Below are 22,165 nucleotides of genomic sequence, written 5' to 3' on the forward strand. Positions count from 1 at the left end.
AGTCTAGAACTTGAAATGTACACGCAGAAAAAAAAATTGTAAAACTGATCAAATCAGGGTTCACAACAACGAATTATTTTGTTGATATAGTGACAAAAGAAAATCTGGGTAGATTCAACAAATATTGCTGACTGAAACTACAAACAATAATATTTATTTAAAATTGTTTGGTCTAGTTATTTTTACTAATATATTGTTTAAAATCAAAAATGTTTTTCTTATACGTCCTGTCATTTTTATTACCAAACAATTTTTCAATAAATTCAACTATTCAATTCAGTTCGGGGAAAACAAATTGAGGATAAAATCAACTGAGTATTCTAGTGAATATTAATAAATAACTGGTTCGAGACAATCACATTATTTTCCAAAAAATAAATCAGTTCATTTCACTGAACATTTTGTTGAATTAAATTGATGGATAAGGTATTCGAAACACATTTTTTTTTAAACAAATCTTTTGCTAGTTAATTCACTTCATTCATTTCATTAAACAAACCATACATTCGATGATTTATTTTAAATAAAAAAAATTAGTTGAATCAATTATTAAACTAGTTAGAATTAAAAAAACGTTTATTTGGAATAACTATTTATTTTTGGTTCTAAACCAAAGGTTTTTTTGTCGTTAAAGAGAACATGGATTTCTTTTAAATAATACTCAACTTTTGTTTTAAGTTATATTTTTATTCAAAAATTCGGATGGGTATACTAGTACCCTTGGAAATACAAAAAATCCTCGATCTTAAAAAAAATAATTCAAATTTGATGATTTCATGGTTCACCTTTTTCCAGTTCAACGGTGATTACAAATGCACGACTAAATAACAATATTATCTCGCAGACCTCGAATACACTAAATGTGACTAACCACTTAAATTATTTTCTTACTACTATGAATTTGTAGACCCTCAAAGGTTCTATGGCTTCATCGACTGATATTGATTTTTTTAGATCTGAATGTCGGACGTGTTGAAAATATCAAATCGTCATAAAAAAGACAAGATCATAACAAATGAATACCGTAGATTCCGATGGAAACAGTTTACTAAGCTCCGCTGCCCGGTCTTCAAGCTGCTTGTGAGTCAATTTACCAAAGCGGTCTTTGTACTCGTCGATGACTATGTGCGTAATGTTTCTCCTGTCTGTTTTACTCAATACTTTCGTCTCTTCGTACACTTTCAGGATGCGTTTACCTCTGGCTGAATTATTCAGTAAGAAAGAGGCAGTACAGTTCTCGCTTTTCATTGGACTTCGGTGGGTGCTACTAACATTCTCACTTGACTTCAAAGGTTCTACAATGATAAAAAATCATTAAATTGTTATGAAAAAAGATGTTTTCATTATCTAGTGAACTAATGATGATACCTGTGAGATTCTCCAGGAGTTTAAACCAGATATGATTCTCGTTCGATCTGCAAGGTACGGCTCGCAAACAAGGGTTTCAATTTCTTTTCTTTGTATAACTTTGAGTAATTCGATATCGTATCCGTTATCTATTTGAAAAAGAAAAACAATCTAATGAACATATTTTACTTGAAAAAACACCATTTATACCAATAAATTTTTTAATGACATTTTTGCATACTCCTAATGAACGGAGTAATTTCACAATGTCGAGAGATTCCCAATCGATTTCTTCATAAATATCCTCTAAAGAATCACCAGAGTCGAAAGACACTGGCGATTGATTATCGCATCAGGTGACGATTGCTTCGATGTACAATCGAAGGATGAAAATATATTTTTATTCTCCTCCGACATAACCTACATTCACGAGATATAAGTTAGATACTAGACAATTTGCGTAGTATGGTAATAATTCTTAAATTGATATATTCATTAAATTTGGATAGTTTCTTTACTATAGAAAACTAGGGACTGAACATGAATATAATCATAAATCGATACTTATTAATCAATCGTCAGTGATTATAAAAAAATGAAAGTTATGAGACAAAAGCCAGAGAACCAGATGGTAAAGTATATTATTCCGGTTCGAGCAGGGAATTGGAATATATCATATATTTTATTAGGATTCGTTTTCTCATGAAGAGAACGGCTAATGCTCGCATATAAATACCGTAAACAGTATAATGGCGATATGTTTCGTTGGCTAAATCGAGGAGTATCGAAAACAGTTTGGAAGAATGATAAATTATCATACTTACGGTGTAAAACTACTGCCACAGAAATATTTAAAAATAGAACTTTAATAAAATTTGAGCGCTTTCTTTTGTTCATTACTGATCCACGGATAATGGTACTTTTTTTCTCCGCAGCAGGGATGCCAGGTAATTTTCCAAAAATTTGTGATCAAGCCAAAAACCTGTCTGTAAATATCTGTGCACGTTTCCCGTACCATAATAGCTGATTGGAATCATTTTGGTGAGCAAAAAAAGGTCTCACTACCCAAGCTAGGTACCTTTTTATTCAACCGCTCTGTACTATTTGGTGCTAAACTGTGATCGATTTCAAACATCTGTGATCATTTTCAAAAATCTGTGCCATTTTTAAAATCTGTGCAGAAAGTTGAAAATCTGTGAAACACAGATTAATTCACACCTGGCATCCCTGCTCCGCATTTTACACTGATCGAAAACAAATTAAATTTAGTTGATTAATTTTAATAACAAATTTGGTTGTATCACATTGCAAAACACATTCTGTTAGAAACAAACAAATATTTTTTTAATGTAAAGGTGAAGCTGAGTTGAATCAACTTTATTATTATTCATTGTTTTGAATTAAGTTTTGTTTACCAGCAATAAACATTCTGATTGATCTTAACAGTATATAATATTCGATTAATTTGCTGTTGTTGTTTATTTTTGCAATAATTTTAATTTAAATTGAAACTGATATCATTGTTGTTGTTAAATACAAAAATATTTCAAAACAATCACACTGTAGTTTTAAATAAACAGTCTTTGAGTTTAAAAATCTACTAACACTTTTGTTATTTTAAACAAGCCCCATTTTTCTGCGTGTATTAAGAGAAACACATTTTAAAAGGGTGTTGAATTTTAGCAGTGTAGCCCAACTTATGGGGAATTTTGTGGGCAATCAGAACGCTTATGGTGAACAAAAAATCGAGCATTTCAAATCGAGTAGTCTTAATTTTCTTTATCGTAGTGATGATATTCTGATCGATAATTTGTTAGGGAAGTGCGGTAAAGGCTACTGAATAAACAGTTAGTTAGTAATATCCAAATTTCTGTTAGCCATTCTTCTTCATTGTTTTGGTCTTTGCAGAAGGATCCTGATCACAGTTACATGACATCAGCTGTTTTTCAAAGAACGGCGAATCTAATGTCGTTTTCGTTTTTAAATTGCACTACACCGGTGTAGCGAAAGCTGCACTGAAACCGTTCGTTTTTGCCAATTGCACTACACCAGTGCTACACTTTTTCTGCACCGATACCACTGGTGTAGCACTCATCAAAAGTTTGGTGTAGCTCTGTGCAATGGAATCGTTTATGGTAGTCAATGGTTACTGTTTATGTTTTCGTCATTTTTGTTCGTTTATTCATGCATCCGTGTAGCCCTGCACCGGTGTAGTGCAAATTAAAAACGAAAACGCCATAACATTGACAGCAAATGGAGAATAGCAGGAGCTGGGCGTTTTGTTGATCACACCAGAGCTGCCAGGTTATTTTTCAAAAATTGTTTTACTCGCAAAAATCTATCTGTTCACGCAAAAATAAAAATATTCCGGCGAACAGACATGACACTATGAATAAATTCTAATACAAAAAAAAATCATAGGGCACTAGTTCCACCTATATTGAACTGCGTGAACTATTTACTATTGGTACACCAACTGTGTTATGTTGAAGTTTTTTACTAGTTGGTTTCCCTCAGTTTGTCAACACAGATCAGCTGCGTGCAGATATGCCTGATTTCATCCGGCTTTGTATAATATTTGAAAATGAATTGTCGCAATAAATTATGAGATTACGTTTATAATATTTTCAACGGTTTTAGTGATGTTTGAAGGCATCAGAAAACTGACTTCTCAGGTAACAGATCGTCTGAAAAGTTCGTATCGTTTCTATGAGAGGGTGCCACTAGAATTAAATCCATACCATTTTCAGTATGTACCAACCTTCAAAAGATACGTGTATAAATTTGACAGCTGTTTGTTTATTAGTTTGTGAGATATTGCATTTTGAGTGAAGCTACTTTTGTTATTGTGAAAAAAAAAATGGGAAAAAAAGGAATTTCGTGTGTTGATGAAACACTACTTTTTGATGAAAAAAAGTGCCGCCGATACCAAAAACTGGCTTGATGAGTGTTATCCAGACTCTGCACCGGGCGAAGCAATAATTCGTAAGTGGTTTGCAAAATTTCGTACTGGTCATATGAGCACCGAAGACGATGAACGCAGTGGACGTACAAAAGAGGCTGTTACCGATGAAAACGTGAAAAAAATCTACAAAATGATTTTCAATGACCGTAAAGTGAAGTTGATCGAGATAGCTGACACCCTAAAGATATCAAAGGTACGTGTTGGACATATTATTCACGAATATTTGGATATGAGGAAGCTTTGTGCAAAATGGATGCCGCGTGAGCTCACAATCGATCAAAAACAACAACGAATTGATGATTCTGAGCAGTGTTTGGAGCTGTTATATCGAAATAAAACCGATTTTTTTCGTCGATATATAACAATGGACGAAACATGGCTCCATTACTTCACTCCGGAGTCCAATCGACAGTCAGCTGAGTGGACTGCACGCGATGAACCGAACCCAAAGCGTGGAAAGACTCAACAATCGGCCGGTAAGGTTATGGCGTCTGTATTTTGGGATTCGCATGGTATAATTTTCATCGACTACCTTAAAAAGGGAAAAACCATCAACAGTGACTATTATATAGCGTTATTAGAGCGTTTGAAGGGCGAAATTTCAGAAAAACGGCCTCATTTGAAGAAGAAAAAAGTTTTGTTTCATCAAGACAATGCACCGTGTCACAAGTCGAAGAAAACCATGCTGAAATTGAACGAATTGGGCTTCGAATTGCTCCCTCATCCACCGTATTCTCCAGATTTGGCCCCCAGTGACCTTTTCCTGTTCTCAGACCTCAAGAGAATGCTCGCTGGTAAAAAATTTAGAAGCAATGAAGATGTAATCGCTGAAACTGAGGCCTATTTTGAGGCAAAGGACAAATCGTACTACAAAAATGGTATCGAAAAGTTGGAAGATCGCTATAATCGCTGTGTCGCCTTTGATGGCAATTATGTTGAATAATAAAAACGAATTTTGACAAAAAATGTGTGTTTCTATTAAACGATACGAACTTTTCAGCCGAACTGTTACGTGAAACCGATTATTGGTTTGTGGTATATACATAGTTAGTTTTTCGCACGGAATGTTTAAAAACTTCATTATCGAGTGTTGGGAATTGTCACCCAAAATTGAATGGCGGCAAACCAAAAGCAAGTAAATATCGTAACAAAACATGGGTTCGATTTTGTATTGCGTTGGAGTATGAGAAAAAGGGACAATTATGTATTTAGTTTTGGTAATATGTATTAAATCTGTATAACTGCATGAAATCCACATGGACGTAAAATGAACGGTGACCCTAGTGAAAAATGGGTGACCCATATATTTCCTGATGAAAACAAAACAATATGTAAGAACGATTTCACGTAGCATCAGACAACTATTACGGTTACGGAACGACAACGTTAATCGTAAGCAACTCATATGAAGAGACACAACGTCAAGTTCACGGAACATTTTGACGTCGGGTACGTGAATAATATTCGGCTAAAAAAATTAATCAATAAATCTTGACGTCGACCGAAGTTAATTGATTGATCGTCTGAATCGTGTTTAATGCAGGCGTTTCCTGATGAAAACAAATCAATCTCATTTGCACTTGTGGTTGTAAACGAGCTGTCAGAAAGCCCAATGAAATAAAAGAACATAGTCTAGATGACAGACTGAATGTTTTTGATAGGGTAACCTGGTTCGTGCTTTATTTCTTTATTATTGTAAAATCAACAGACACATTGTAGTCCTAATGATAGTTTCTAATACTAAGTAAAAAATTTGCTTGAATTGTTTTCCGTGAAAGGTTGAAGTCAAATCCAGATGATACACGATTGAACGATCTTTGCAAGCCTATAACGGCACCGTTTGTTCCATAGTTGGTGCGACGTAGAGGTAGTCGAAGAAAGGCGTTGTTACGGAGAGCACTGGGACGAACATTGATATTAACCTCATGGAGCAAAGCGGGGCAGTCAATCCTATCATTCAAAATATCAGCTATCATCAAAGCACGCGACAGCTCTCGTCGTACTTGTAGTGTGTCAAGACCAGAGCTAATAAAAGTCATTTTCATTGACTGAAAAATAAATGAAAATGACAAGAAATTATTGTCACTCTCAGTTTCGCTTGCAAACTATGAGAACGAAATCCATGTCCAGTCAATGACATAAACGGGACAGTAGTTTCAAAATTGTGTTTTTCCTTTCATTTGCCCTTTCAGTCATTTGCAGTTTTCAGTGAAAATCCTATAGTATTCAGTGTCGATATTCAACCAAAGCTGTGAGAATTGAAAACGACAGAAAAAGGTTTCACAATAAGTTTTAGATGTTGGTGCTCGAATTTGTAGTAGTTTTGGGATGTAATTACTTCGATTTGCCATATTTTAGTCACTTTTTATAGCCAAGCGTCACATATTTTCAATACACCGATGCAAGAATGAAAATTTCAATTCTGCTGTTGCTACCTGAAGACGTCAGTTTGGTTTCGTCTTGTCATAGAAGGAAGAGTGACGTTGGCAATTATGCTCTCTCATTTTTTCGATGAGAAACTAAAATGCTTCGTCTCTCTTCGTTTGTTCTGGTGTCGGTCATTTGCGAATGAGACAGAAAAACATTGAAAACGAGACTGCTGAAATGGTTTCTTTCATTGAGAATGTGTGACAATTTTAAGCTCTGGTCAAGACCAATCAGCAATCCGCGACTTTCATAGCTCGGCAGTTGATGTGGATTATTCCAAGGTAATCGTCGAAGAACAAAACGTACGAATCTTCGTTGTATAGATTCTATTCTATGAGCTCCATTGAGGTAAAGAGGGTTCCAGACAACTGAGCAATATTCCAAAGTAGAACGAACGAGTGTACAGTATAGAGTCTTCAGGCAATAAATATCATTGAAGTGCTTAGCCATTCTAAATATGAATCCCAAACAGCGTGATGCTTTCGCAACAATGTAGTTAATGTGCTGTTTGAATGATAACTGCTCATCGAGAAAGACACCAAGATCTTTGACGCATGTCGATCTACTAATCATGAATCCTTCAAGATAATATTCGAATTTGAACGGTAACTTTTTCCTTGTGAACGTAATGATTGAGCACTTCTCGGGATTCACTGTCATATGATTGATTTTGCACCAATTCGCAAAGATTTCCAATTGCCGTTGAAGGAATGCCGCATCTTCTGAGCTGCGGATGGTATTATAGATCTTGAGGTCATCAGCAAAAGAAACTCGTGGTCCATCCAGACAAAGATTTACATTATTGAAGTACAAAAGGAAAATCAAAGGGCCAAGATGACTCCCCTGTGGAATTCCAGACGTTGCAACAAATTCTTCGGAAACACAATCATCAATTTTGATAGTAAGACGTCGATTGCTGAGATATGATTGTATCCATTGAATGACGTTTGTACCAAAGCCAAGTCGATTTAATTTTGCAATTGTGATGTCATGATTGATTTTATCGAAAGCAGAAGAGAGATCTGTATAGATAACGTCCGTCTGCAACCCGTCAGACATAGCGTTTGTTATGTAAGATGTGAAAAATACGAGGTTAGTAGCTGTTGAACGCTTCGGCATAAACCCGTGTTGAGTATCATCAATGTACTGCTTGCAATGGTTAAAAATTTGAGTCAGAATGACTTTTTCGAATAATTTAGGTATTGCGCTAAGAGAAGTGATACCGCGGTAGTTGTTCATATCGCTTTTGTCGCCTTTCTTGTAAACCGGATACATAAACGAAGCTTTCCATAAATCCGGAAACACTGCTGTAGTTAATGAGGTTCTGAATAAACGATAAAGTGGTGATATTATTCCAGCCGAACATTTCTTCAAAATAACTGCCGGTATGCCATCTGGTCCTGCAGAACTCGAAGACTTCAATCCAGCGATAGTCATCTGTACCGAATTCACGTCTATATCAATGGAGTGCAAAAAGCAATTAGATACCGGAACGTTGATTGCCGCTCGTTCGATTTGCTGTGGGGATAATGCTTCAGTAGAGAAAACACGAGCGAATTGTTCCGAAAAGAGCTGACAAATTTCTTGAGTACTCGAACTACTTCATAACTAGTACTAAATCCTAAACAATGCTTTAGGCCAAATAAAGAAAAAAAAATCGTACTTTGTATGAAATCTGTATAAATCTGTATTAAACATAGGAAATCTGTACAAAATCTGTATTCTGTATAAAATCTGTATGGACATGTAAAAATCTGTATAATACAGATAAATCTGTATAAATGGCATCTCTGCTCACTGTAGAAGTATTAGAATTTGACATTCGATGAAATATTAATTTTAAAACAACAATAACAAAACATTCTGCGTTTAGGAATTACAGTTTTCTTATTTTTTTATCATTTTAAAGTGAATCATAGTGATTGTAATCTATGTTAGATATATTCCTTGGCACTGATAAATATTAGCATTGACATTCCGGTAAGTTCTGAAGTACTTCATATTTCATTTCGATGTGCACCATTATCGATTATATCATCAAACGATGTAATTCCATCGTCAGATTTGACATTTTGTTTCGATTTGTACGCGTGTGAAAAGTCAAATTTGAGAATATGTAATATCAAAATGAACTATTTTGTTTTATTGTGATAAACTGAGACATTCGTATGAATCGTAGGCGATGAAAATAGAAGAAAAACTAATGATGCTGACCAAAGGAAATACCGCTCCAATGTTTTATCGGATTCTGTCTCGGTTTCCACAAAATTTTTCTTTCTGTTTTGCTTACGGTTCCGGAGTTAAGCAGCAGCTCGGATATAATTCTGTTAATAAGAAGAAAAACATGATTGATTTGATCTACGCTGTAGATAACGCTCATCGTTGGCACGCAAGTAATCTGGAAAGAAATCCGGAACATTATTCGGCCATTCAACTTCTAGGAAGTGGATTCATCACGAAATATCAGGAGACAATGGGAGCAAAAGTTTTTTTCAATACTTTAATTCCAATACCAGAAGAAGATGTTGTCATCAAGTACGGTGTTGTTACAACTAAAGATCTGCTAGAGGACTTAAATGGTTGGATTAATTTGTATCTTGCTGGGAGACTTCATAAACCTGTTGAAATAATACGGACGGCGGCCGGCTCAAAAGTTCAAAATGCGATAGACAACAATCTTAAGGCAGCTGTGCATGCTGCACTACTCTTATTACCAGAAAAGTTTACTGAATTTGAATTGTATCGGGAAATTTCAAGTTTGAGTTACGCGGGAGATTTTCGCATGATTTTCGGCGAGAACAAAGATAAAGTGAACAACATCGTTCGACCGCAGCTGGAAAATTTTCGCAACTTATACGCACCTACGATAGCTCAATTGCAGCATGTGCTGAACCTTCCACTGGAAAGTAGTGACAATTCGATATGCAGCCAAGATCGGTCCGAGAAAACTGTTCTGTATCACCTAAATAACCTACCAAAGTGGCCAGTGAGAGAGATCGTGTGTACACAAACAAGCGGGCGCTACAGAGAAGACACAGAAGATATTTTGTCGGCCGTTTCTAAGTCATCGAACTATAAAGAAATTGTCTCCCGATGTCTCCGCTCGATCGTATGGAAGAGTAGCGTGACGCAATCGCTGAAAAATATTCCTACTGCCGGCATTGGCAAGTCACTTAAATACAGCTGGTCGAAAGCACTTAAGACGTTCAATTTATAACTTCGATGCATTTATTATATCAAGAAATTGAAAACTAGTCTCATATGTTGTTTAAGTCTTTAGTCTATAATAAATATTGATTAAACATTGTTCTTTATTTATTTACAACTTGATATAACCTTAAACACATTGAGGGTGCGGGTTGTTATTCTGCACAAAACTGCCGCAAATTTGTACTTCAACGTACCGTGGTTGTTGAAGTAGTAACTTGATTTAATATGCATATTTGAAAATTGACAAATTATTAGTATGTTGCTCTTATAAATTACTGTGTGGCCCTTATTACCAGTGTCACTACACGGTGAAAACCAAGTGAAGTGACTGTGACCCTTATTATCGGTATCACTTCACGGTGAAAATCGAGTGGAGTGAGTTTAGGTCCTCAGTACGGAAGTCGCTTCAAAGGCAAAAGTAATTATTTGGATGAACTTGATGTCATTATGAACATCACGCCACCAACATTTCGTTGCAAAAACGAGTTTTTTCCACTACAGTGATCACTTCACTATGCGTGATACTGGTAATAGGGAAAATCAAGTGAAGTGACATGTAAGTGAAGTGAATGTGAAAGTGGAAGTGAGAACGGTAATAAGGGCCTGTATGTTTAACCTATCCCAGGTCTTACTTGCAGCGGTTTATAAAACAAAAATGTTTCCATGTGTTTTGTTCATACATCCAAATATCTATAGCCCAGAACTCAGGGAGGAGTAAGCTCAGTAAGAATTCCGATGACTCATTTCGTGTACAAAGCATATCGAGTTTCAAGGTTACCTTTTCATCGACCAGCCCTGCCTCAATGTAATATTTGCATCAAATAAATTCAACCATTACGAATAAAAAACTCGACCTCAATAATTGTCATGTTAGACCTAGGAGAGAGACAACTGGACTTAATCATTAAAATCTACAGAAAGCGAAAATTCACTTCTCATTATGCAGAGCGTTGGATTTTATAATAGCCAGTTTTCAAATATCTAAGTGCTCAAAATTCGCAGGATTCGCTCGATAGTCGTATAATTATTTAGTACATTATACATATGATATGTTTCATATTTAGTACTTTTCTATTATTTTCTTGTTTCAGTAAACAGTATCATGTCAGATAGCGACACTTCGGATTCCGATTCTGGAATACGTTTCAAAACGACCTCAACGCGTTACAAAACGGATGAATCGGATAAATATTCACCTTCTACTGGTTTCGCACGCTTAGTATCATCTAATAAAAGACATAGTCATGACAATGATCGAGAAAAGGATCGCTATAAAAAGCGCGATAGTAATCATACTAGCCGACGTAGCAGAACAAGTAGTAGAAGCAAAAGTCGTAGTCGCAGTAGAGATCAAAGAAAACGCAAAGAAAAAGAGCATCGTAGTCATCGAAGCAGATCTAGATCTCGATCAAAGCGATCTTCACATAGCAGAAGAGAGCGGAAGAATAGTTCCGATAATATAATCAGCAGTTCACACACCCAAACAATAGTTTTAGATAAAAATACTGACGAGCAATCGAAAAGCGTACAGAATAGAATTTTAGATATTTCTGTATCTTCCCTTTCTTCGCAAGATGAACACATTGGTAAAGAAGAAGTTTCCGAAAACTACTTTGGTCCCGCACTTCCTCCTACAATGCAAAATTCGGAGGACAAATTGACTGATAATGAGTGTGGAGAAGGGGTAGAAAAGACTGATGAATTTGGTCCAGCTCTTCCTCCAGATTTAGCAAACAAACATCTAGTAGAAGAGACGCAACTTTCTGATAAAAATTTGCGTATAATTGGACCAGCTTTGCCAAGCAATACTCAAATTAACACTGAACCAATGGAAAGTTCGGAATCAGAACTTTCACCCTTCTCTGAAGAGGAACAGGTTCCGGATGACGAAGATTTGATCGGTCCTCTACCAGGTGGCTCCAGTTCAAGAATGAATGTGGAACTAGAACAACGTGCCCTTGAAATAAAATTAAATCGATTTAATGAACCGAAAAATGTGAATGTTACGTCTCGTGAAGATTGGATGCTCAAATTACCTGACGTACGAAAGGTTAGTGATATGGGCCTTGGAGCGCGACAGTTTCGTACCCGTGAGAAACAAGACATAGGTGATAGAACCGTTTGGACCGATACACCATCCGATAAAGAACGAAAGAAATCGAGCAGTTCGTCAATAGATACAACACGCGATCGCGATGAGGAGCAAGAACGTCGAAGAATCGCTGAACGGGACAGACAGCAAGAAGAAATGGTAAAAAAACACAAAAAGAAGCACAAGCGGGATAAATCCTTGTTGGACATACATAAAAAGAAATTAGAAGAAAAAAAGGTTAGTGTTGTCGCTAGAACAATTACTTTTCTTAAATGTTCATTGTTTGTTACAGAAGCAGGACACGGCTGAACCAACGCGAAGACCTTTCGATCGCAATGTCGATTTGCATGCAAACCGTTTCGACGAAGCACAGAAAAAAGCTATTTTCAAGAAAGCGCAATTGTTGGACACGCGTTTTTCTAGCGGAGCATCTAAGTTTTTGTAGAGATCATCAAATTATTTTACAGCTGGCGTTTTTTTCTTCTCGTTTAGAAGTGCTGATATAATTTGTATTGTGAGCGTACTGTTTTAACTGTTCAACAAAAGGTACAAAAATAAATTCCTAATTTGACTGGCACTTGAAATTGTGTTGTAATGTTTTTAATGGCATTTACGCATAATTGTCCCTTATTCTATAAATATGGTACAATTATACTTGAAAAGGCATTATACCTACACTCAAAATTCACGTTCGATTTACTTGAAAAATCTCGTAAAATGGGTTCAAATGTCAAATTGAATATTTTACGTGACGAAAATGAATGTTATACGAACATCCCTCGAAATGAATAGAATCATCACATAAGATTTACGTGATCTCTGCAGTTAGCAACTATGTCTTTATTTATGTATAACGTATGATACGCTAAACAATTTCAAAAGTTCGTCAATGTTGATGAAAGTCTGCGAAAAACCAGCTTTTCAAAAGTCTGCAAAAGTCAAATCTGCAGATCTGCCTTCTCTGATTCACACCTATTCGGCACAGTGCCGTTTCAGTGCAGCTCGCCGCCAGTGTAGCGTCCGTCCGCAAACTCAAATTCGTCATCACCGATATTTTCTATTTTCACTGAAGTCGGTATGTCCCTGCCTTTGATGTGCCAGAACGGGAACTGTACGGAAGGGTTCCGACAAAAAAAAAAGAACACTGACGGTGCACTGAAGGCATTTTCACTGAACCGTCACGGAACTGAACCGGAACGGAAATGTGTGAATAGTCCTTTAGCATTAGAGACCGCCCGTGTGTTGCTACTAGATTATTGATCAGAAGCAAGAAAGTTTGCAAAACATTTCTCTGAAACAACTTACTTGGGAATTGCACATAGTTTCACATTGTGTAAACTGCATTGATCCCTGCATGCTGATCAATACCGACGGCGGCCACGCCCGAATGCAGATCCAGTGCTGTAAAACTTCATTCAATTCAATTGAAACCGAATGTGAAACACACTGACGATCTCTCTACTGCAGTAAACTTCACACTCTGACCAGTGCGGTAAAATTTCATTTTCAATCGAATAATATGAGATAAAAATGAAATTTATGGCCACTGACCGTCAGCATATTCCTACTAATTCATTTGACTTTTGCTGCTATTTTCAAGTGCTATTTTCAAGTGAAGTTCCCAGAATTCATCGTCAGTTGAATAATCGCACCTAGTCAATTGAAGTATTGCTTACTCAGTTTCAAGTGCTAAGTAGTATAGATGCTTCATTGTCTTCACTCTTGGTAGTAAGCAAGTTCAAATGAATATATTTATAAATGGAGTAAAGTATTAAAAAAGAAAACTGAAGGAGGAAATTATTGATTTATGTATATTCTGTAAATGATATTTTGGCTATATAATTTGTCTATCATCTATTATCTTGAATCATTTGAAGGCCGCTCTCACACTATTGGAAAAGATATTTTGTTACTTCAAGAGATCAACTGACGGTGGTAAAACTGAGCTTCGATTAGAAGAGAAACGAGTGAAGAACTGAATGCTTCGTCAACGTCAACGAATGTTGTGTGTGTGTGTGTTTTTTTTACAAGGTGAAATACCTTATGTACTTTCCCAGCTCACGCGCTCGGTAGTTGTCAAGCTACCGCTATTGTGAACCAGTGAGTGGGACTGGCTGAACCTTACCCACGAAAACACCTTGGGCATCTTGCCTCGATCCCCCCGGAACTACGCTAAGCTCAAGTGTGTGTGTGTGTGTGTGTTTTTTACATTAAATACTTTATTCATTATCCATTTTTTGTCTACATTTATATACAGTGGCTACAATATTTTAGTGACAGTTCCTAACTTCACATCTATGGAATTATCTGCTTAGCAAAGCAAAGTCTTGGCATTACATTCCTTTTTGTGGAATTTGGCCTTTCTGTTTCAACAGGCTTCGCAGCCGATTCTTAGTGTACAGAATCATTGCATGGCTAGTACTATGGATCCTACTGACACTAAGAATCCTTCCAGGTCGGGGCTCGAACATACGACAACTGGCCCGACTGAAGACCTACTGAAGACCAGCGTCCTATGCATTGAACATTGTTTGCGACTTTTATTTCAGATTTGGATTTATATCCTTGAAATTGTATAGTTTTATCTACTTAACCTAAACTACACTAACTACACAGCGCTCCAGGCGCGTATACAGGGGGGTGTTTTAGGGGTTCAAACCCCCTCCGAAACTCAAAAAAGTATGATATTATGTAAACTCTTTTTTTCAAATAAGTAAAAAATAAAATGAATAATTTTCAACAAACGACTCCACAATAAAAAAATTTCAAATAATTATATAAAAAGTTCCATTTGTATGGAAATTGATCAACATGTTCTGAAACACCCCCCGAAATTTTTTTCTGGGTGCGCGCCTGCAGCGCTCTAATAATGGGATGTTTAGAAGTCGAACATTTAGTTTTGAACTTATTGGGACGAATAAATAAAATGTAGTAAAGTCTGTTGTTTGTAGTGTCTTCTCAAAAACAAAGTCCACAGAGTATAACGCGGCTTGGTATGAATAAAAAACAAGTTCGAACATGTAGTTAATGCTACTTCCGAATTTAAGCATTCACTGCATACCGTATCGACACAGAGCCGGAAAAGCTGGCATAAGCATGCACAAAACAAAAACGTATTTACATCTGTAAAAATGCCACTTTTTTAATTTCTGTACTTTACTTTATCAGCAAACACACGAGTAGCAACCTCTAGAGCTACCTATCGAAAACTTGTAGTAAATACTACAGTTTGTAGCATGTTTTGACAGGAACGTGATCCACACGTAGCATTTACTACCGAAATTCAAGCATGCTACATTTTATTCATACGGCCCATTGTATGTGTTTTCAATTTACTGTTCGATTATTTCTTGTTCAGCAATTGTATGACCATGAGAAGTTCTTGTCCATGGAGGTAGATTCAAAATCATTTTTGAAAATTTGTTTTGAATGACTTGGAGCTTGTTTTTGTGACATTTTGCGCAATTTTCCAAACTGGAACTGCATACTCAATGACTGAATAAACTATTTGCCTATAAACAGCTTGTTTGTTTTGAGGTGATAATTTAGATTTTCTGTTAACAATGGGTAGAGAGATCTCAATAAAATGTTGCATTTTAACACTATTTTGTCCGTATGTGACCTAAAGAGAAACTTGCTATCCATGGTCAGTCCTAGATAAACTGCCTCATTCAACCAATCTATTTTAGAGCCATTTATTTTAATTTATTTATTCTCATGTAGAAAAAGTCGGAGATTTAGAGTGGGAAAATACGATAGCTTGAGTTTTAGTTCCGTTGATGTATATTTTACAACTGCTGAAATAGTCGACCAATATATCCATTCCTCATTGCATTTTGTTTAAAAATAAACTAATTACGCGGTCTTTGTAGATGACGGAGGTGTCATCGGCAAACAGTGAGAGTACGCCTTCATTCGGAAGTGCCGGAATATCTGACGTGAAAATATTGAATAATATTGGGCCAAGGATACTACGCTGAGGTCTCTTTTTACACGGGGGATACGTGTCGCGTAAAAAACCCGCGTAAAAATACCGCCTTATCAAATTTTTTTTTGTGAAAATCGACTAGGAACATAGGGTCATAGGAAAATTTTGAGACTTTCAAAATCGAAATTTTTTTGATGCCGAAACAGAACCGCGTAACTTTGGAAAACCGCGTGATCTCGGAAATCCGCGTAACTTCGGAAATCCGCGTTAAAAAAGCTGCGTAAAAAGAAACCACATTAGAAAAAACCGCGTAAAAAGAGACCCCAGTGTACCTTGAGGAACACCAGCGGGAACATGAAATTCATCTGATGATAAATTGTTAACGAAGACTTCGAAACTTCTGTTTGATACTTAGTTTCTAATCAATTTTACCGCAGGTAAGTTGGGAAGTTAAGATGATGCATTTTATGAATCATGCCAGACATTGTCGAATGCTTTTTCAACATCTAACAAAATCATGTCAGATGTTTTCGAAACAGCTTTAACACATGGATCAGTAAGTTCCGAGACTAACAATGAAAACAACATTTTTTTGCAAAAATTTTTTTTTATTCATCAACATAATCACCTTTTAGGGTGATACAATGGTTCCAACGTTTTTCCAAATTTTCAATACCATGTTTATAAAAAAAATTATCTTTCGCTTCAAAATAAGCTTCAGTTTCAGCGATGACCTCCTCATTTAAGCCAAATCTTTTTCCCTGGAGCATTTTTTTAAGATCAGCAAAGAGCCAGTAGTCACTGGGGGCTAAATCTGGCGAGTAATGAGGGTGGGAAAGTAGATCAAAGCCCAATTCGTTCAATTTCGCCATTGTTTTTATTGTTTTGTTCATTGCTGTTTTTATTCCATCGAAAGCAATCGCGGCACCCACTTGGAAAAAACCTTTTTCATGCTCAATTTTTCATGAAGCATAGTAAATACACTTCCATATAATATCTGTGTCATCTCAGAAATCTCACGGAGCTTCACTTTACGATCTTTCATTGTAATTTTTGTCACTTCACTCACATTTTCCGGTGTAACGGCTTTCACAGGTCTACCCGAGCGTTCCGCGTCATTTGTGTCGATACGACCACGTTTAAACTCGGCGAACCACCGACAAATCGTTGCTTTTGATGGACAAGAGTCCGGATAACATTTTTCAATCCATTGTTTCGCTTGCACGGTGTTTTTACCCATTAAAAAACAATGTTTTATCAAAACACGAAACTCGGTTTTTTCCATTTTTTAAACAAACTACAAAACGACTTTACTCCAACCTCGATAACTCAGCTGTTTCTGGTCGGATCGACTTAAAATTTTGACCCGTTTCAAGCAAAGGTTAGTACTCTAGAAAGACGTGGTTACTGGTTTACTACGAGCGCCATCTCTGCTCTAGTCTCGGGACTTGTTGATCCATGTGTTATTTCTGGAGATGGTGTTATTGACTCTGACCAACTGGTGAATAACGACATCTTCTAAACCCAAATTGTTCTTCAGGAAAAATGTTATTGGTATCTGCAAGCTCTAACAAACGAGACAGGATTGTTTTTTCGAACATTTTGGACAGTTTAGATAGGACACTGATCGGACGATAGCTCTTCGGACAGGTGGGATCCTTTCCAGGCTTTATTACTGGGATCACTTTGGTCACTTTCCAACTAGAGGGAAAGTGACTAAGGACCAAACATTGGTTGAAAATAGATGCAAGATGTTGGAAAAACCTAACGCTAAGGTGTTTGAGCTCTATGTTGAAAAAAGAGTCAGCACCCGGAGCTTTAATATTTTTTGACTTTTTGATGGATTTTTACAATTCTTCTTCTGTGATTACGTGAGTACTGCTTTCGATAAATATTTCTTAACCTAATCAATATTTTAGTGGTAGCAACATTCAATATTCAATAAATGACACTTTTCACGAATCAACACACATTTGCTACAGTTGCATTATCACTCAAAATAACTGTTTCGATCAATTACTTTACTATAAGTTGTTTGATACACATTGAAATAAGACTTTTTTGAGGGCAACACTTGGGCACCGCATTGTACTCCAAGTGACACCAACTCTCTCCTCTGAACCTGACTAGATACTTGCAACACCTCGTAAAGTAGCTAATAATTTGAAACTTCTCATGATGCCCAATTTCGGTTTCAAACCCTACAAACTGTTCCGAAAATGTTTTATGGTGGTTGTTGGATTTATCCCTACTGCCATAATGAACAGCCGAATCAGTAAAGTTGCTCAGATATTTTTTATGTCAATGTATTATGGTGGTTTAGAGTGTAAGGTGCTGGTCTCGCCGGCTTTTTGTTGTATGTTCGAGGCTTGACCTGGAAGGATTCTTAGTGTCAGTAGGATCGAAACACTAACCATGTAATTGTTCGTGACATTGATGATGATGCGATGTCGGATCCGGAAAAAACAACAGCTTCCTATGGAACCATAAGACCTTTGATTTGAACTTTCATTTCATCTCATAGAAAACGAAGTGAGTTCCATTTTTGAATTTTGGCCACTATTACCGGTACTTCCGGAACCTAAATTCGAGTGACTAGTATAGTCGAAGTAAGATTATCTGGTGACGATCACACCACTAGATCGATTATTACAGTTTTTTTTCACACCACTAGATCGATTAATACAGTTCAGGTTTTAATACAGTTTAATATAGTTTTCAAAGCAATTTATAAGAATTATTGCTACCAGAAAATATGTGAATTTTATAGAAAGAATAGTACACTTGCAATTAATGACGTTTGACTGTTACTATTGGATCATGTATCAAGTTCCAAGAATAAATGGCTGAATACTGAATTCTGAATTCTTTCCTACATTCTTTTATCCATTCAATTATTTCGGATATGGCTCAACTGATTTCGAAAATTTGGCTCTTTTGGAAACTATAATATGGTCCCTCCGGGCCAGGACTTTTTCAGGGGGCCCGGAAACTCGAATATTTTAAATTGATTTTTATTCTTCATAATAAAAAATATTAAAAATAAAATCTCATTTGGCATGTGAATCAGGTATAGCCCATAATATTGCAATCCCCCGGGCCCGTATTTTCTCTCGGCGGGCCTGAATGTCAGTAGATCATGATGCACACTTATTGTTCCGAAGATATAACTGAATAAGTGATGCAACAAATCCCACTCTTTTCCAATGATCAAGTTCAATTCTTTTACTCCCAAATCTGCGTTTGTGATCCTTTACGATATAAGGTTCGTAAATGGAGGTTTGGGAGTTCAAGCGATAAAGCTGCCTTTTGGGAATCATCCGAATCATTCTGGAAATTATTTCATCTACTTAAATTTGTTTCAAAAATCTGCTCTTAGAAGGACATATTGCAATGATTTGGATGATAAGAGAAAACTAATATCACACCACTTGGAGGATTAGAAAGCGGTATTTAGTGTGATTTTGGAAAGTTATGTGTTTTGTACTCTATAACGATCATAAATAGTTGACATAGTACGGAAATATTATTGAAGTATTCCTTTAGTTTTACTCTGGTGAGTACTCAAATAAACACCAATTGGCAAAGTAGCTTTGGAGTAGTATATGGTTCCGAAATAAAAATTGTATTGCTAAGAACACCCTTCCAAACAATATAATGAACATTGATTACAACCTAGATGAACTGAGAATATGTGTATGATTATGTTTATTGTTTATTTCAACAGCTTTTGAACTACCTTTTACGAATTTTTCGTCTATTTGTATTTTAATATAAGCATACACGTTTGAATACACGCAACGTTTGAAAGACACTCGGTGGAAACGCATTTTCCCTTGTATCATTGCATCTCATCCGTTTTCCTTTTTGCTTCTGTCTGCCGAATAGTCCCGCCACGCTGAACAGCAAAAGAAGTACCAAACGTGTCTACTCTTCCTTGAGGATTAGTTTTCACTTTCATTTCGTAGACGCAACATCTCGCCGGTCTTCGACATTCCGGTCGCGCCGTTTCTATTTAAATAGAACAGAATGTAGCGAATTCGCTGAGCGAATAACAGGAATTTTTTGTGGAAAATTTCTGTACGTCCGTCAAGTGATAATTTTTTGTATATTTGTTTATTTATTTGTGTACTTTCCTGAGGAAGTAAAAAGAAGTAATTAATAATTGGAAGTATCATAAATAGTGCATTATAACAATTTTTTCGAAAAAGTGTACGAGAAGGCGCAATCGAACTCACGGTTACATCACTCGAGGCTTGGATTACAATTGATTTTTTGAAAGATTTAGGATGAAATAATCTAAAGTTGCAAGATCAGGAAAGGTTAGTTGCTTGAATCACTATTTTCTTTTAAAAAAATTGACTTTTTTGTTAACATGTGTCTTTAATTGTGATGAAAATTTTAACTGTTGTCAACTGTTTAATGTACTGTTCTCTAATAATATACCGACTGAATATTCGTGTATATTCGTGTTCTGTGGCAATGGTTGCATAATTCATATTTGAAAATTTAAAACTAGTATTGCTACCCGAACTAAAATAATTTTGAAGAAAGAATTCTGCCTATGTGATTTTTAACTTAAGGCGATTGATGTGTTTTTGGATTGGATTTCAATTCAAATCATTACTAGCACAGGTGATCACTATTTCCGTGGCTTCCGGAACCGAGTATCAAGTTATCGTGTGTCCTACTGGATTTTTGGAGATACGCAAAAATGTGTCTATCAATGCTAAAGTGCTGAATTTTGGTCTACGTGCTTTGGGAACAGGGCAGACTTTTTTGATATTTTTGATTTTGCGTCATAACGCAATGAGTAAACATCTACCACATCTATCTTATGATGATTAATCACCAAGTTTTGTCAATCATGAAATTTTGTTAGATGGTTGTCTTCAATCATAACTCTAAAAGGAATTTCATATTTGATCAGACTCAGACTCCGTAACTCCGGAACCGAAACAATCATTTGTATGGAATTGAACAGTATATCATGAGGTAGGATGACTTCATTTGAGCCCAACTTAATGAGAATCGATAAATTTCCGAGAAACTGATGATTTATTCTGGGCCGTATTGATCGCTTTTTTTAGGCTCCTGAACCCGATTATCGAATTAGACGGAATTTGCTCGACCTTGATTGGAAATCAATGCTCAAGACCTGTAAATTGGCGCAATTTGATGTGCTTTATTTTAGAATTTTACCATTCTGATTAGTCTACTACACTCAAAAACTCATAAATCCGAACTCGCGAATAAGATCCGAATGATCGTGCAGCGTAAATGTTCATAAATGATATTTTTAAGGAGTTTGTTCGAGTTGTCATTTTCAACTGTACTGGGTTGACATTAATTAAACAACCAAGTTGAATCGACTTTTTCGTATTAGTGCTCGTACGAAGAATCGTTAGCTTTTAGTTTTATAATGCGGCCCTTGTTCAGGAACTGTATAATATTCGGAAAATATTATACAGTTTATTTTTTTTCTTTTTATTATAGATTATAGAGACTTTAACCTTTAGGTCAATCGCCTCTTCGGGACAGAAAAGTTTTCTGACCTTATGTGCGGGGTTGGGGATCGAATCCAGATGGGCTGCGTGTATAATTTATAGTCAGTAACTACCTCATGTCATTTTTAACTGTACTGATCGGTAATTTGTAACAAAGATTCGGCAAATGTTGTACTATTTTGTCGTCAATTTCACAACTGGTGGGCTAGGCAAATTTCATAGCTCGTTAGTGGAAAAAAAATAGGGAAAAACCTTTTCTAATCCACCCAGTTGTGTAATGATGCCTTTCTCATATTACTTATATTTTTATAAATATCACTAGATGATTATGTCAATAAATTTTGTAGAAAACTTGAATAAAATCTAGAGAGTTTAACATAAATGTGAAAATCGGTTTTTACCAACTGACTTTCAATTTCGGAGTGAATAAGTGTAGAAATTTCGATTTCAAGATTGTGTCTATGCAAGACGATGTAAAACCGAGCGAAATCATTTAAACTAGCTTTATAATTCTTCAATGAGGAGTAAAACAGGTTTTGCTTCTTAGAGCCGATGCAAAGACATTGTTTCCAGTTTCATCATAATTTGTTAATTGAAAGTCGAGTAATCCATAAAATAAGAAGGGGACTTTGCTAATAAGATGACTATTGGTACAAAATAACCCTATTTAGATTAATAGCAAAAACTCT

General features: G+C 36.1%; 3 protein-coding genes across 5 annotated transcripts in view; all 3 read left to right on the forward strand.

Moving 5' to 3' along the window:
* The first annotated feature begins 8,579 nt into the window (after positions 1-8,579).
* The window catches only part of LOC131433055 (protein TANC2), a 199,318-nt gene continuing 185,732 nt past the window's right edge, over positions 8,580-22,165 (forward strand). The window contains exon 1 of one of the 3 annotated variants that reach the window (XM_058599800.1): positions 8,580-8,719. The gene's annotated coding sequence lies outside the window, so the exon portion shown is untranslated. Of the gene's footprint in view, positions 8,720-19,934; positions 20,292-22,165 lie in introns of those variants that run through there. The other 2 variants (XM_058599798.1, XM_058599801.1) reach the window with 2 other exon arrangements.
* On the forward strand, positions 8,764-10,045 carry LOC131433064 (phosphatidate cytidylyltransferase, mitochondrial). The gene is made up of 2 exons (XM_058599821.1): positions 8,764-8,855; positions 8,919-10,045. Exon 2 carries the CDS (start codon positions 8,922-8,924, stop codon positions 9,954-9,956), a length of 1,035 nt encoding a protein of 344 aa, XP_058455804.1. The 5' UTR covers positions 8,764-8,855; positions 8,919-8,921; the 3' UTR covers positions 9,957-10,045.
* On the forward strand, positions 11,586-12,486 carry LOC131428781 (GPALPP motifs-containing protein 1). The gene is made up of 2 exons (XM_058592826.1): positions 11,586-12,278; positions 12,334-12,486. The coding sequence occupies exons 1-2, from the start codon at positions 11,586-11,588 to the stop codon at positions 12,484-12,486; spliced, it is 846 nt and encodes a 281-aa protein (XP_058448809.1).

Source organism: Malaya genurostris, chromosome 2 (assembly GCF_030247185.1).
Source record: "Malaya genurostris strain Urasoe2022 chromosome 2, Malgen_1.1, whole genome shotgun sequence".
Lineage (NCBI taxonomy): Eukaryota > Metazoa > Arthropoda > Insecta > Diptera > Culicidae > Malaya > Malaya genurostris.